General features: G+C 31.0%; 1 protein-coding gene and 1 long non-coding RNA gene across 4 annotated transcripts; both read right to left on the bottom strand.

Moving 5' to 3' along the window:
• Positions 1 to 1,558: 1,558 nt before the first annotated feature.
• LOC114075657 lies at positions 1,559 to 3,746 on the bottom strand. Of its 2 annotated transcripts, XR_003576057.1 has the most exons (3): positions 3,656 to 3,746; positions 2,726 to 2,795; positions 1,559 to 1,758 (listed from the first exon to the last, which is right to left on the bottom strand). It is a non-coding gene; the product is annotated as an uncharacterized LOC114075657 (long non-coding RNA). The 2 variants fall into 2 exon arrangements; XR_003576056.1 differs by lacking the exon at positions 1,559 to 1,758 and having other exon boundaries at positions 1,817 to 2,795.
• Positions 3,747 to 6,902: 3,156 nt separating this feature from the next.
• On the bottom strand, positions 6,903 to 7,923 carry LOC107012141 (60S acidic ribosomal protein P1-like). Of its 2 annotated transcripts, none has more exons than XM_015211898.2 (4): positions 7,793 to 7,923; positions 7,624 to 7,708; positions 7,316 to 7,525; positions 6,903 to 7,224 (listed from the first exon to the last, which is right to left on the bottom strand). In XM_015211898.2, exons 2-4 carry the CDS (start codon positions 7,690 to 7,692, stop codon positions 7,171 to 7,173), a joined length of 333 nt encoding a protein of 110 aa, XP_015067384.1. In that variant the 5' UTR covers positions 7,693 to 7,708; positions 7,793 to 7,923; the 3' UTR covers positions 6,903 to 7,170. The 2 variants fall into 2 exon arrangements, with proteins under 2 accessions (XP_015067384.1, XP_015067394.1); XM_015211908.2 differs by having other exon boundaries at positions 7,624 to 7,716; positions 7,793 to 7,890.
• Positions 7,924 to 14,633: the final 6,710 nt, after the last annotated feature.

Raw genomic sequence — 14,633 nt, forward strand, 5'->3', positions numbered from 1 at the left:
CCATCGATATGATGCGACAATTAGAATTGAATTTTAAAGGAGAAAACAGATANAAGGCATTCATTGGCGGAAGACAGTTTGGAAACAACAGTTTTATATAGAGACTGGTGCAATGCCGAAAGGAGGAATAACAATTTGCCAAAGTTAAGTAAAAAACAAGCAAGTTGGATCAAAACACAAATTGAATGCAGTGATGATGAATTAGAGGCACAAGAATTTCTAGCAAGTTTGCCAACACCGGAGGATATCACCATGGATATGATGCGACAAGTAGAATTAAATTTTAAAGGAGAAAACAGATATTTTTAGATTACATTCGAGAACTAATTGAAATAGAACCCTTCCTAGAAGGTGGCTGCGCAAAATTAGTTACTCATCTAATATCTGTAACAAATATTAGTTTTACGTATGAGAACTTATTGAAANTATTACATACGAGTACTAATTGAAACAGAACCCTTCTTAAAAGGTAGATGCGTAAAATTAGTTACTTATCTAATATTTGTAACAAATATTAGTTTTATATATGAGAATTTATTGAAACAGAACCCTTCCTAGAAGGTGGCTGCGTAGATTAGTTACTCCACTAATATTTGTTAATTGTAACTTCTAAGTTCTATGCCAGCGTAGATTAGTTACTCCACTAATATTTGTTAATTGTAACTTCTAAGTTCTATGCCAGCGTAGATTAGTTACTCCACTAATATTTGTTAATTGTAACTTCTAAGTTCTATTGAATAAATTTGAAGGTTTTATTCAAGTCTTTTTTATACAATTATTGTCTTGCATTTTAATACTAATATATACAATTAAATATATACTAAAGTACTCAACTAACTTTAAAAAACTAAATTTAAACTTGAAACTTGAAATTTGAAATTTCAAGTTTACATTACTTTAAAATATTTAAAATACAAATTTAAACTTCTCAAATTNAACAATTATTGCTTTGCATTTTAATTTTAATATATACAATTAAATATATACTAAAGTACTAAACTAACTTTAAAATACTTAATTTAAAGTTTACAATTTACATTACTTTAAAATATTTAAATTACAAATTTAAACTTCTCAAATTTGAAATTTAAAACTTGAAAGTTGAAACTTGAAATTTAAAACTTGAAAGTTGAAACTTGAAATTTGAAAATTGAAACTTGAAATTTGAAAGTTAGTAAAATTTAAAATTTATTAGCTAAAAATATATAATTTCAATACAAATAAATAAGTATTTAAAAAAAACAAAAAAATCTCTCGTTCCATCTCGTCCCGCCAAATTTCATCCCATCCCGTATATATAGTGGGACGGGATGGGACCTATTTTTGTCACGACCCAAAAATGAACGTGATCGCACTCGTCTTATCCCACCAAGACAAGTCAGCCTAAAACTCAACCATTACAATAAAATGCGAAAAATTTACTATCAACTTAAATTATACCCCAAAACCTGGTTGTCACGAGAATAAGCCTCTAAAGTATACAATTGAATCAAAAGAAAATATAAGTCTCATATGATAGTGTTTCTAGAGTAGAACAAAATCATAAACAGGAGTATGAAGGTCCGCTGAGATGACAAACAACTACCTCACAAATCTCCAAGAAGCCTCCGAAAGAAAGAGAATATATCAATAAGTTCCGAGCTAAGCAAGGGATGAGTACCAAACCACACGGTACTCAGTAAGTAAACCTCTAAACACAAGCTAAGGGATAAAATACGGGTACTCCTTACACCCCAACCGAACCTCCATAACTGCAACCTGCATAAAACCAACCCAACCTAACAGTTCACCATTTACAAGTACATATTCTCAGCAATAAGCTCAATAATTCTTCAATTATACACTCCACAAAAAGGCACTCACAATATCAGCAAAACACCAGATCAAGTTCATCAAATATCAAATACCTTCCAATCACCAATAAAATACATAATCATAAAGAATGAAGGATGTCATGGGATGCAATGCAATATGACACCATGAAATGATATGCCTCCAAATACCAAGTACTCTTTCAACCGTATATACATTATACTTCTCGGAAATACATCGAGAGTTCATGACCCATGGGGGACTCGCGAGGTCCATATATCGACGCGGACGACCTCCACGTGTCTGCGCGTACGATCTCAACACACTATCATAATGAAACAAATTTCGCACGGACGATCTCCACATGCCCAAATCATAATCATAACTTTTCTATCGCATGGACGATCTCCACGTGCCCAAATAATCATAACTCGATCTCAACGCGGACGATCTCCACGTGTTAGACCTTTACTCATACCCAATCTCATGTCAGTGCATGTGCACAATATGATATCAAATAAAGGAGATGATGCAATATCTCAATAAATCAAATGTCGCTATGACATAAAATCACCTTAATTATCACAATTATATGGGTTCAATAAAGAACACAATCACATATAATAAATCAAATCGATAATATATCAGTTAATGCCCATATGTTTTGGCATTCTCGGATTACAATCCATATTCTATAGTAATAAACATTCCCATTATAACACGGTACTCGTACCATTCTCAACACATCACATACAAACAAATAATTACATCGTCTTTTGTTACGCCTTTTTATCATTAGAATTAATCCACGTGGACAAGTCAAGCTATCACTAAGTCCCATTACTCCCAAATATATACCACAAGGAAGTACACGCATTTCATACACTTAACAAGGGTTTAGAAATTGACTTACCTTAATTTATTGAACAATCACACCAGAATTTAAGTCTTTCTCTTCCATTGAGCCTCCAAATAAATGCAATCTATTCAAATAAGTACTTACAATAAGACTTTCGAACTAACAACACTCATATTTCAAATGTCTAGCTTAGACCCAAAACTCACCCTAATTTATAATAAAAATTCTAAATCTTAATTCTAACCAATAGGTTAAATCTCATACTTCATGAATTTCAAGTGGATTAAGTAATAATATCTCCAATATTATAAACTAATGATATTCACATAATACTATGCACCTAATATTTAATTATCTATCTCCATATAACAACCTTAAATTATAATATAATAACTATAAGAAAATTCAAAATTTAAACTAAATACACCATCCGTAACTTGGATCATGAAAAGAACGGAAGAACTAAATGCTAAGATTTCACACCAACGTTCTGTTGGTGTCCAACTACTACCAATTTATTACTTGATATTTTCCCAATGTTTAAGTCATCATTACCTAATTCATATCCCAATCATTGGTAGGTAATTCTTACTTTTTTTCCATCCCAAAACACCTATATTCAATTTGCAGAACTCCAAAATAGATCAAGTGCTTTCCTTTCCCTTTTTACAAACAATTAATAATAATAATAATAATAATAATAATAATAATAATAATAAAGATCTAAAAAGGACTAAAACGCAAACAAATTTGCAGAACTCAATTTGCTGCATATTAAATTCCTACAAATTATTCTTCATATATTTTATCTATAACATAATACTCTCCATTACTTGAAATGACCCAAATCCAAATGTCTCCTCCATAAATTTTAGAAACAATTGCATTCAATTGATAGAATTAGTATGATGCTTCTTATTAAGCTAATATATAAAAATATACCAGTATAAAGGCATTAAAGCTTGGTTTAGGATTTGTGTTTACCTAAGAAATTCGTACTATTCTGGTAGCCGGTGGCCATTCTTCGTTTTGCGCCGCACAATTGTTTTTTCCTCGCTACGCCTCTTGCTTCTTAAAGTAAATTTTTATATAATTGTTTAACCCTACTAATTTAATTTTATGTTAAGGATTAAATAGTATAAAAATATTAAATAATTTATGCATTTGACCTATTAAATAATTACTAAACTAAAATATTTAAATTTCATCCGCTAATTAGATCCAAAATTCAAAATTTCCACTAAAAATTTGCGGAATGATCCTTTATGAAAAAGAGGACTAGTTCTCAAAATAACCTGACAGGTCATTACAATTTTTGTCCCCCCAATCCCGGTCCCGGCCAAAATCCCCCCATCACCGATCCCCGTCCCGTCCCGTCCCCCAGTCCCCATCCTCGTCCCTTGCCAGACTTACTATCCGCACAATAAAAATTATTAAGTAAATTACTTTACCCCCATTTTCAAAATCAACTATTAGTCATTAAAACACCATTAAAATATCATTTTGAAGCTATTGTGACAAAAAATTTCAATTAACAAAATTCATTCAAACAACTTAATAATGTTGGGAATCTCTTAAAAATTCAAAATTCTCAAAATATCCTCATTAAAAAATATTTTGATCAATACTTTATTTTTAAGGTCATTCCTCTTATTGAACCCTGCTCTTGCAAAAATGATGCAGAGACTTGTCATTCTTCAAATTACCACCATAGTTTTTTTCGCTTATGAAGCTTTCTACTTGTAGCTCCATCGTAAGATGGGAAGAATAGAAGAGGAAGAACAAGCAGAGGAAGAGAAAGAAATAAAAGAAAAAGAAAATAAAATAATCAGTCAAAAAAGATAAAAGAAATACACGTGGGATTACACTTATCAACATAAATGTGCTTGTGACTTTTTAGGGAGGTAATAATTTAGATTTTAAATAATTCCGGGGCTAATAGGACCCCCATAGAGTATGTTTAGTTCGAAATCCGATAATAGGTTAGAGATTCATTTGATTATTTTCTCTATGCTAATAGTGTCAAGTAAAATTAAGAATCTATTTTTAAATAGTAGACAAGTAAAACTTATCAAAGCAAGAACCTTTATTCATTTTCCTCTCTAATTGTTTTTATCCATTAAATTTTTTCACTTTCCAAACATCAGTATGGCTATAAAAATTCCGAAATTCAACTTGATAAAAAAAAAAGTGTTTTCAATTTAAATCTCACAAAAAAGTCAATAACTCAAATCTCTACAATTTCTTTCTCCAAATATCATATTTTGCACTTCAAAACAAATTTTAATTTTTAAAACAATTTCACAACGAAATATGGTAAAACGCCACACTTATTATTGTTACTCTTGTTTTAATGTTAAAATAGTTAAATTTGGGGAGACAAACTATTTTTAGTTTATTCTACCTTTCTTAATCAATATGTAATAATGTTGCGACTTTTATACCAAATACATAAACTATCCGTAAAGGGTACATATAAGGAATTATTTTTGCCTCTTATAGAGAGAGAAGAGTTCAAAAGAATATTTCCTACTTATGATTTTCCTTTGCAGCTTTCACGAATTGAGCCGAATCTATTTTAGTTTGATTTTCAGTTAATATTATTATCACACCAAATATAAAAAATTCGCACCGAATTCATCCAGCCCTACTGAAGATAACTTTATTTACAAAAGAACTGTGAAATGCACAAAGCTGACATCTCAATAGTCAAATATCAGCACAAATTCATCTCTAAAAAATAGTCATTAAAAAAGCGAATGTGAACATGTCACTTTAAAAGGGAGACGATCGAACTTGAACTAGAGGTGACAATCTAACATGTCTCTTTGGTAGGTGAACGATACTTTAAAAAATAACTTCAAAACTGAGGCAAGACAAAATGAAGAAAAATCAATTTCAAGAAAATCAACATCACTGCGTCTAGTATACTAGCTAGAAGATTATGTTGTTTACATAAACTTGTACGTGCATTTAGACTTGGTTGTATTGCTGATATTCTAGACACGACTTAAGCTTTTGATCATTTTGTGTGGGGACATTTGAGATGTCAGCATTCAAACTCAGCTACTAAGGGACATGCACTTCAAGAATATTTGTAAACCAAACAATCTTCTAGCCAAAAATTACATCTGAGACTACATATATACTTAGATGTTGACATGAAACTTCTTTATCCATATTCAGCGTCATCTAAAGAGAAATGCTGAATGTACTTCGAAAAATTGAAAGATCAATTGTTCTTGTTATATCAATAGATAACTATTACTTGTAAGATATTGAACTTGAGAATGGATATTCATTTTGGTGCAGTAAGTATCCCATTGATGTTCATGTGCTTATATATGAATCTCCAAAGCTGGATATCTATCACATTAATTCTCTATAGGTAATATGAAAAGCATAAAAATCCATATTTGGTCATATGCATTGTCGCCTAAAGGCGAAGATTTATCTATGAAGCCGAAGGATAGTTCCTGAACAGCACTCGTGTAAGTGGTCATTGACATTGTTTTGACTGATTTTACCATATGTTATGCTACGTAAATCACATGTAATCTAATAGCTCAAGAAGAAAAGATGAACGAAAAGACATGATCCTAAATATATGAACTCGACCAAGGAAAGCCAAATATTGACAAAACAGAGAACAGATGAAATAACAAAACTGGAAGGGATATAACTTGCACAATCTTATATGCTGATCATGAGTCCACTTTTTCTCCTCTTTACTTTTCCTTCTACTTTATAATGGAGGTGTCAAAGTCAGCTTGCACACACCTCCACTACTTCGCTTGGTACATGTACCCCACAAAAGTAGATAGTAAGTGCTATATAGAATTATAGATATAAGTTTAGGCAGATGGAAAGAAATCATGGAACCTTTTCTTCTCCGATAGAATCACGAGTCTATATATAGACTACACTTGTAAGACAAGTAGGTCAATCCACAGATGCATCACAATGTTCGCTATTATATAGATAAGAGTGCAAAAACAGTATGTATAGCATGCTACACTACAGAAAAGTGTTTGGACAAGTTCTCTCTTAGGTACTTGTATCAATTCTAACCTTCAGATATCACAAACTTGTCTTGAGCAATAAATAGCTCGTCTACTCATTAAGAAAACATTCGAAGCCAGATTCTAGACTCCATTCATAGAGTATAGAAATAACACCTAAAGTAATAATGCACACAAACAACAAAGAAATTCCAACAAAATAAACCATATGGTAACTAAAGATAGTTAAAGGTGTTTCATCAGACCACATGGATGACGATCCTTTGGTAATTTGATCAAATTATATACTTCACAGAGCATGTTTTCCAAGATGCTAAAAAACTCAAATACCTAACAAGTTTGCAAATGCATTTGCCGTATCAAAACAAAAATGTACCCAAAGCAATTACTATCATTATGTAAATCCATAACCTCAATTACATCCAACAGAACAAAATGCTCTCTCAAAGAAGACCTATTTCATACTGACATAAGCTCCTAATCAAAAAGACTGAATCCCATATCATCATCACTTTCTTCCTTAGGTTCCTCCTGTTCAAATCACAAAAAAAAACGTTGATTCAAATACATTTCAAAACAACTTCACATAAAACTAATCACAATTAATTTCCTTCTTATTCACCTTCTTTTCCTCAGCAGCAGGAGCAGCCGCGGCAGCAGCTCCACCAACTGGAGCTGCAACAGAAACTGCAGCACCACCACCGCCACCAGCACCAACATTCATGATAAGATCACCAAGGTTTTTCTTCTCAGCAAGTTTAGCAAACAGTAAAGGCCAGTAAGGTTCTACTGTTACATTTGCAGTTTTCACCAAAGTTGAAATTTTCTCTGCCTATTAATAGCAAAAATTGAAACATTAAATTCATTTAGATTTACATAATAATACACAAAGCTGAAGAAAAAAATTGATTATATCAAAGAGAAACATACGGTGATTGGAATATCCTCGTCGTTGAGGATTAAACATGCATAAGTGCAGGCGATTTCTCCGAGCGACATTTGATCAACTTTGTTCCTGTAATACTAACCAAAACTTAGAAAATTGAAGAAACAAATTGATGAAAATAATTAGTGATTCGCCATGGAAATTGATTTCTACCTTCGAAGTTGTAATGAGTGCTGGAAGATGACGTGCGGAGTTGGTGAATATTAGGGTTTAGAAGAAATTAAGGAGATGGGAGATTTTATGTTTAGTGGAACTTCAGAAGCCCATTTACCTAAACGAAGCCCAAAAAGATAATAGGTCCAATTGCATTAAATTCCACTAGCTTAGGAGTTAATTATTTTATTCAATACATAGGCCTTGCCCATATTTAAATAAATTGTCGTATGTGTTTTGCATGAGCATTTTGCCTTAATCAGTGAAATTATTAACAATTAAAAAAACATTATTTAATAAATAGCAGTTAACACTAAATTAAATAGTATCTATGTAAATGATAAACTATTCATATGTGAAGGCTAATTATTATATTTCAAATAAAATGAACATATTTAATATCTGATTACTTATTTATTTTGGTTACAATAATTAAGTAGTATTTATATAAGATAAAATTATTGATTTCATAATCTTAAATGATTAGGATTTTTATGATAAAACAAATAAAGAAAGATTTGAGAAATAAAGTTTTGATCAATTTAAAGGTACTAAATATTTAGGAGTTTTTACATATTACATACAAGTAAATATTTAATTTATATAACTTTAATTAATTTCAAGGTCCACAATAGTAGGATAATAATTGAATGAACAATTATTTGAGAAATCGGATAATAATTGAATGAACAATTATTTGAGAAAAATAGTATATGATAATTTTGTCTACTTAAAGTTCAATAACATACTACTAAGGACGTTCATGTTTTTAAAATAATATAGTTAGTTAGATATAGAGATATAAGGAAATGAGACAAACAGATCATTCAACTTTGATATTTATTTATTAGCTATGTTATCCTGAACTACAATGTTGTGATATCAGTTTTCTTAAGCTCAATCTGTCCGAGTTAAGGATAAATTAGGTTATTCTTTCGATTAAGTTTGATTCAGGAGATGAAGAATGGGAATAGGTCTTTTACCTTAATAGATAAATATGGCAATAGTGTTGGACTAGAGAATCCTTCAATGAACTGGATTCATGGCGCTCGTGAGATTTTTGGACACCAAGATTGATACCAATCAGGGGCGGATATATGTTTAGAGGTGGGGGTGCCACGACACCGAGTGATCTCGAAAAAATGATGTATATATATGTATATATGTGTTATAATTGAATAAATATTATTTTTGTCACCTAGTAAACTAAAAGTAGAACTGCTCAAGTGGCAAATGAAAGGGTCTGCCATCTACACAACCACAATTCAAACCACACCAACAACATCTATTGTTTTGTTGTTCCTTTTTTGCTTTTTTTTTTCTTTTTCCAATTATTCTTATTTATTTACTATTCTTTATTAATTCAAATTGACCCCTTTTCATAATTAATTTTTAGTTTTTTTTACTTCCTCTTGTACTAATTTTCTTTTTCTCCAATTATTCTTATTTATTTACTATTCTTTATTAATTCAAATTGACCTCTTTCCATGATTAATTTTTAGTTTTTTTTACTTCCTCTTATACTAATTATTAAGTTCTTGATATGTGTGTAACATGTTTATTTTTTTAAGTAATTAGCGAGTATTGAATTAAGAGCGTCAAATAAATATTATTAAGAATATATTTAAATGGTAGTTTTAAAAAAAACATAAGTTCTAAAAATGATGAATATTATAATTAGATTTTTTTTAATTTAAAGGTTCTTTCGATCTTCATCGACGTTCTTCCTAAATAAGATGACTACGCTTAAAATACAATTTTTATTCTTTTCCTACTATGTATCTCCAACAACACATAAAGTCAATGAAAGATGAATATATTATGTTGATACTATTAGATGGTTTATAGAAATTCAAATTTTAATGTGAAAAATCTTTTTTTTCCTCAAAGTTTCAGCAAATAAGACATCTAATTTCAAAAAGGAAATAAAAATTGAATTTTTTAGTTATCTCTAATCACAAAATATCTAAAAAAAATATATTACTAACATGCATATTTGATCGATTTATTAATCAAAAAAATAAATCAAAAACTCGAATTGTAACCCAAAATTAAAACAACCGATCCGTTATCTTACTTAAATGTCGTGACACCCTCGACCTCCAAATCCTAGATCCACATCTGATACCAATCAAGCATAATGCAGTTGTGTCATGTTTGATTGAGAGAGAGAAGGACCTCTTGTAGTTTCATGTACGACCACTATTGAGTTAATAGGAGCAACACTTGATTTCGACAATTCACTTATTTATTTATTATTTTATGATATTTTCCACTTGTTGTTGATGCCTATTTGTTTTGGGCTTGGATCACTTTTTGACCCGAGTCATTTTTGTTTGAACCCTCTTTTTATTTAATAAATGGGTCTTGCTCATTAATATAAAAAATAAATTATTATACATGTATTTTGCGTCAATTAATAAAATATTAACAATTAGAAAAAGTATTTGATAAATAGAAGCCAACACTAAAATAAATATTATATATCTAAAGGATAAAAAATTCATATATGAAGGGTTTTTTTTCTTCAAAGAAATGAACATATTTTGAAATTGTTTACTTATTTATTTTGGTTACGATGATTAAATAAGATTTATATAAGATAAAAATATTAATCTTATAGTGTTAAATGTTTAATATGGATTCTTGGAAATTTTGGTCTGGGTCATTATGTTGGCGGAAGTACTGGGCCCTGTGGCCTTAGTTTGTATTTGACACTTTCTCTTAATAAAAGAGCTCTGAGCTCAAAATTTGACTAAAAAAAAAAGACAAAATATTTAGGAGTTTTTACATATTATTATATAAAAGAAAGATATTATTAAGTATTTGTAACTTTAAGTAATTTCAAGGTCACCAATAGGAAGAAACTGAATAAACATCAATTATTTGAGAAAAATAGTATATTACAATTTTGTTAACATAAAAAAGAGCTCTGAGCTCAAAATTTGATTTAAAAAAAGACAAAATATTTAGGAGTTTTTACATATTACACAAAAGAAAGATATTATTGAGTATATGTAACTTTAATTAATTTCAAGGTCCCCAATAGTAGGACAATAAATAAACATCAATTATTTGAGAAAATAATACACGATAATTTTGTCTATTTAAATTTTTCTAATGAAAATATATTATTAAAGACGTTCATGCTTTTAAAATAATATATTTAGTTAAAGAGATATAAGGAAAAAAAACAAACATATCACTCAACTTTGATATGTATGTATTAGTGTTGTTATCCTGGACTATGATGCAGTGGTATAAGTTCTCTTTTGCTCAATCTGCACAGTTAAAAATGAATTTGATAATTCTTTCGATTAAGGTTGATATAGGTGATGAACAAGGGGATTAAGTCCTTTATCTTGATACATGAAGATGACAACAATGTTGAGCTGGAAAAGTCTTTAATGAATACGAATAATGGTTCTCGTCAGATTTTTTAATACGCAAATGAATATTATTCAAGCTTAACGTCGGTTTTCATGTTTGATTTAGAGAGAGAGAGGGACCTTTGGTAGCGAAGCCTCTTTTTATTCAATAAACGGGCCTTTTCCATATTTAATAAAATATTTATAAATTTATGTACGTTTTTTGCATGTGTATTTTGTGTCAATCAATAAAATTATTTAGAAATAAAAAATAATAATTATTTAACAAATAGCAGCTGACACTAAAATAAATATTATCTATGTAAATGATAAAAACAAATTATTTCTGAAGGCTAATTTATTTTTCAAAGACAATGAACATATTTGAATCCATTTACTTATTTATTTTGGTTACAACAATTATGTAAGATTTATATAAGATAGTCTTTAAATGTTTAGAATTTTAAATATAATACAAATAAGGAAAGTTTTGAGAAGTAAAATTTTAATCAATTTTAAAGTACTGAATATAAGCGGTTTTTACATATTACATACAAGTACATATTTAATATTTGTAACTTTAATTAATTTCAAGGTCCCCAATAAAAAAGATAATAATTAAATGACAATTATTTTAAAAAATTGTATATATCAGTATCGCCTACTTAGAGTGTTTTAATAAAAGGCAAAAAATCAAATCAAATATTACTAAGGGTATTCATGCTTTTAAAATAATATAGTTAAATATAGAGGTATAAGGAAATGAGACAAATATACCACTCAACTTTGATATCCATGTATTAGCTATGATATCTTGAACTTGATGCAGTACTATCAGTTCTCTTGAGCGTAATCTGCACGAGTTAAGAATGAATTATATTATTATTTCGATTAAGGATCTATGAGAGAGAGAAAAAGGGTGTAAATAATGAGATAGAAAATATTAATAATATCAGAATAATTATTTATTTTTAAAATAATAACATTTTTGACATGTTTACTAATATTATTAAAGTATGGATATTATCACTAAATAAGTTGGGTTTTTTGACTGGTTAGCTTAATTTTCCTTAATTATTAAGTAAATTTTAAAGTAAAAATTAGGTATATAGCATATTTTATAATAAAATTCTCAATCTATGACATTAAAATTTGTCTTTTAATGTATAACATTTAATATAGCAAGTTATAGCATAACGAGTTAGAAACATGGTGCTCGTGAGACTTTTTAACACCCAAATAGATACACTCAAGCCTAATGTAGTTCTATCATGTTTGATTGGAGGAGAGAAGGACCTCGAGAAATGACAAAGGAAAGCTTCTCAGTGTGGATTCTTACCTGTTATACATGTGATTAAAAAATAAAATGTCTGCATGTATATTATATTATGTATCAATATTGTATGACTAAGCTATAACTTTGTATATTTAAATATATAATTATATATCAAAAATCCGTATATGCCCATATTTATTATACAATCGATACTTATTAAACTTTGTTTGTTTTGTTAATTTCATTTAATAAGTCTTTCTTAGTCATCTTTGCATTTATTTCTTTCATGCATTACATGAAATGAATGTTACATGGGTAAGGAATTTTGACCCAATAAACTTTTTGCCTAATTACTTTTAGAAAAACTGTTTAATTTGAGAAATATTTATAGTTTATTAATTTTTTCGATGGTTTGAAATAATTATATATCTTCTCATTAATTAATAATTTATATCAGATACACCTAGATACATATATATTTAGGGATAATTGTATAGAATGACAAATTAATAATATAAAATAAATATAGTAGCTACCATTTGATTTATTTGTATTCCATAGCAAACTGTTTGTTAGTCCCTCTCTCCCTCATATTCTCGCTCGCCACTCTCCCTCTCTCGTTCGCTTCATTCGCTCGTCTCTCCCGCTTTATACAATAGATTTGTATAAATTGTATTTCTAATCGTATAAAGCGAGAGAAAATTGTATATACATGAAGGAATATTGATTGTATTGAAGTGTTAACCTAATAAGGGAATACATGGGAGATATATATAGGAGATATAGGAAGGAGTACTAATCCTAATAGGACTAGGATTAAGGAGTACTAATCCTAATAGGACTAGGATTAGTACACAGTAAATACTAATATTATTTAATACTATTATTTAATACTATCTGTTATTATCCCCCCTCAAGCTGAGCTGAGCGGAAGCGAATGAAAGCTTGGAACTGAGGTAATCGTGCTGTCATCTCGGGAGAGGCTTGGTGAGAATATCAGCCGGTTTTTCTTCAGTGGGTACATACTGCACAGTCATGGTGCCGGCCTGAACTTCATCGCGAACAAAGAGACAATCGGTATCAACATGCTTCATTCTGGTGTGTAGGACGGAATTCTTGGCCACACAGATGGTTGATTTGTTGTCACAATAGAGAGCAGGAACAGTGTGAGTGGCGCGGAGTTCGCGAAGAATATATGTGACCCACATGGTCTCAGCAGCAAGAAGAGCAAGGGCGCGGTATTCAGCTTCAGTCGAGGACCGAGAGACCTTGGGTTGTTTTTTTGTACACCAGGAGATCAGGTTCGGCCCCAAAAAAACGAGAAACCCCGATGTAGATTTTCTGTCATTTTTATCATTCGCCCAATCTGAATCTGAGAAACCCCGAAGCTCCAAGTCCCCGGGTCGAATGAGTAAACCACGACCAAGAGTGCCAAAAATGTACCTGAGAATGCGTTTTAGACAATGGTAATCATGTTCACTTGGTTGATGCATGCGCTGAGCAACTCGGTTGACAGCAAACTGGATGTCAGGACGGGTAATGGCCAGATACTGTAGAGCCCCAATGAGGCTGCGGAAGTGGGTGATATCGGCAAAGGGGGTGTCGGCTCCATTCGTAGACGAAGAGACTGCCATCGGTGTTGGTTGACTGGTGCATTTTTCCAGTCCAGCTTTCTGCAACAGATCTCGAGCATATTTTGACTGATGAAGAAACAAGCCGCTGCCTGTCCGAGAAACCTCCATTCCCAGAAAATAATGTAACGGGCCAAGGTCCTTCATTTTGAAGGTAGTATGCATAGCTCGAGTGACATCCTGAATGAGAGCTGCAGTAGAGCCTGTAATAATGATATCATCTACATAGACAAGAAGAATGACTGTACCGTGTGCTGAATGTCGAGTAAACAGACTCGTGTCGTGTACGCAACACGTGAAGCCGAGTCCCTGGAGGAACGTTTTCAGACGTGTGTACCAAGCACGGGGGGCTTGCTTGAGCCCATACAGAGACTTCTGGAGTTTGCAAACATGTTGAGGGAAGCGGGGATCAACATAGCCCGGTGGTTGCGTCATGTAGATAGTTTCATCAAGCATGCCATGAAGAAAAGCATTGGAAACATCCAACTGATTGATGAGCCAATTGTTGCGCACGGCGAGTGACAGTACCAGGCGAATGGTTTCCTGCCGAATAACAGGACTGAATG

The sequence above is a fragment of the Solanum pennellii genome, chromosome 1, assembly GCF_001406875.1.
Source record: "Solanum pennellii chromosome 1, SPENNV200".
NCBI lineage: Eukaryota > Viridiplantae > Streptophyta > Magnoliopsida > Solanales > Solanaceae > Solanum > Solanum pennellii.

Coding starts and splice junctions, on each gene's coding strand:
- LOC107012141 (XM_015211898.2), bottom strand. CDS start 7,692: ATGTCGCTCGGAGAAATCGCCTGCACTTATGCATGTTTAATCCTCAAC. Junction 7,526..7,623: donor ACGAGGATATTCCAATCACC/GTATGTTTCTCT, acceptor TGCTATTAATAG/GCAGAGAAAATTTCAACTTT. Junction 7,225..7,315: donor CTGCTGCTGAGGAAAAGAAG/GTGAATAAGAAG, acceptor TGATTTGAACAG/GAGGAACCTAAGGAAGAAAG.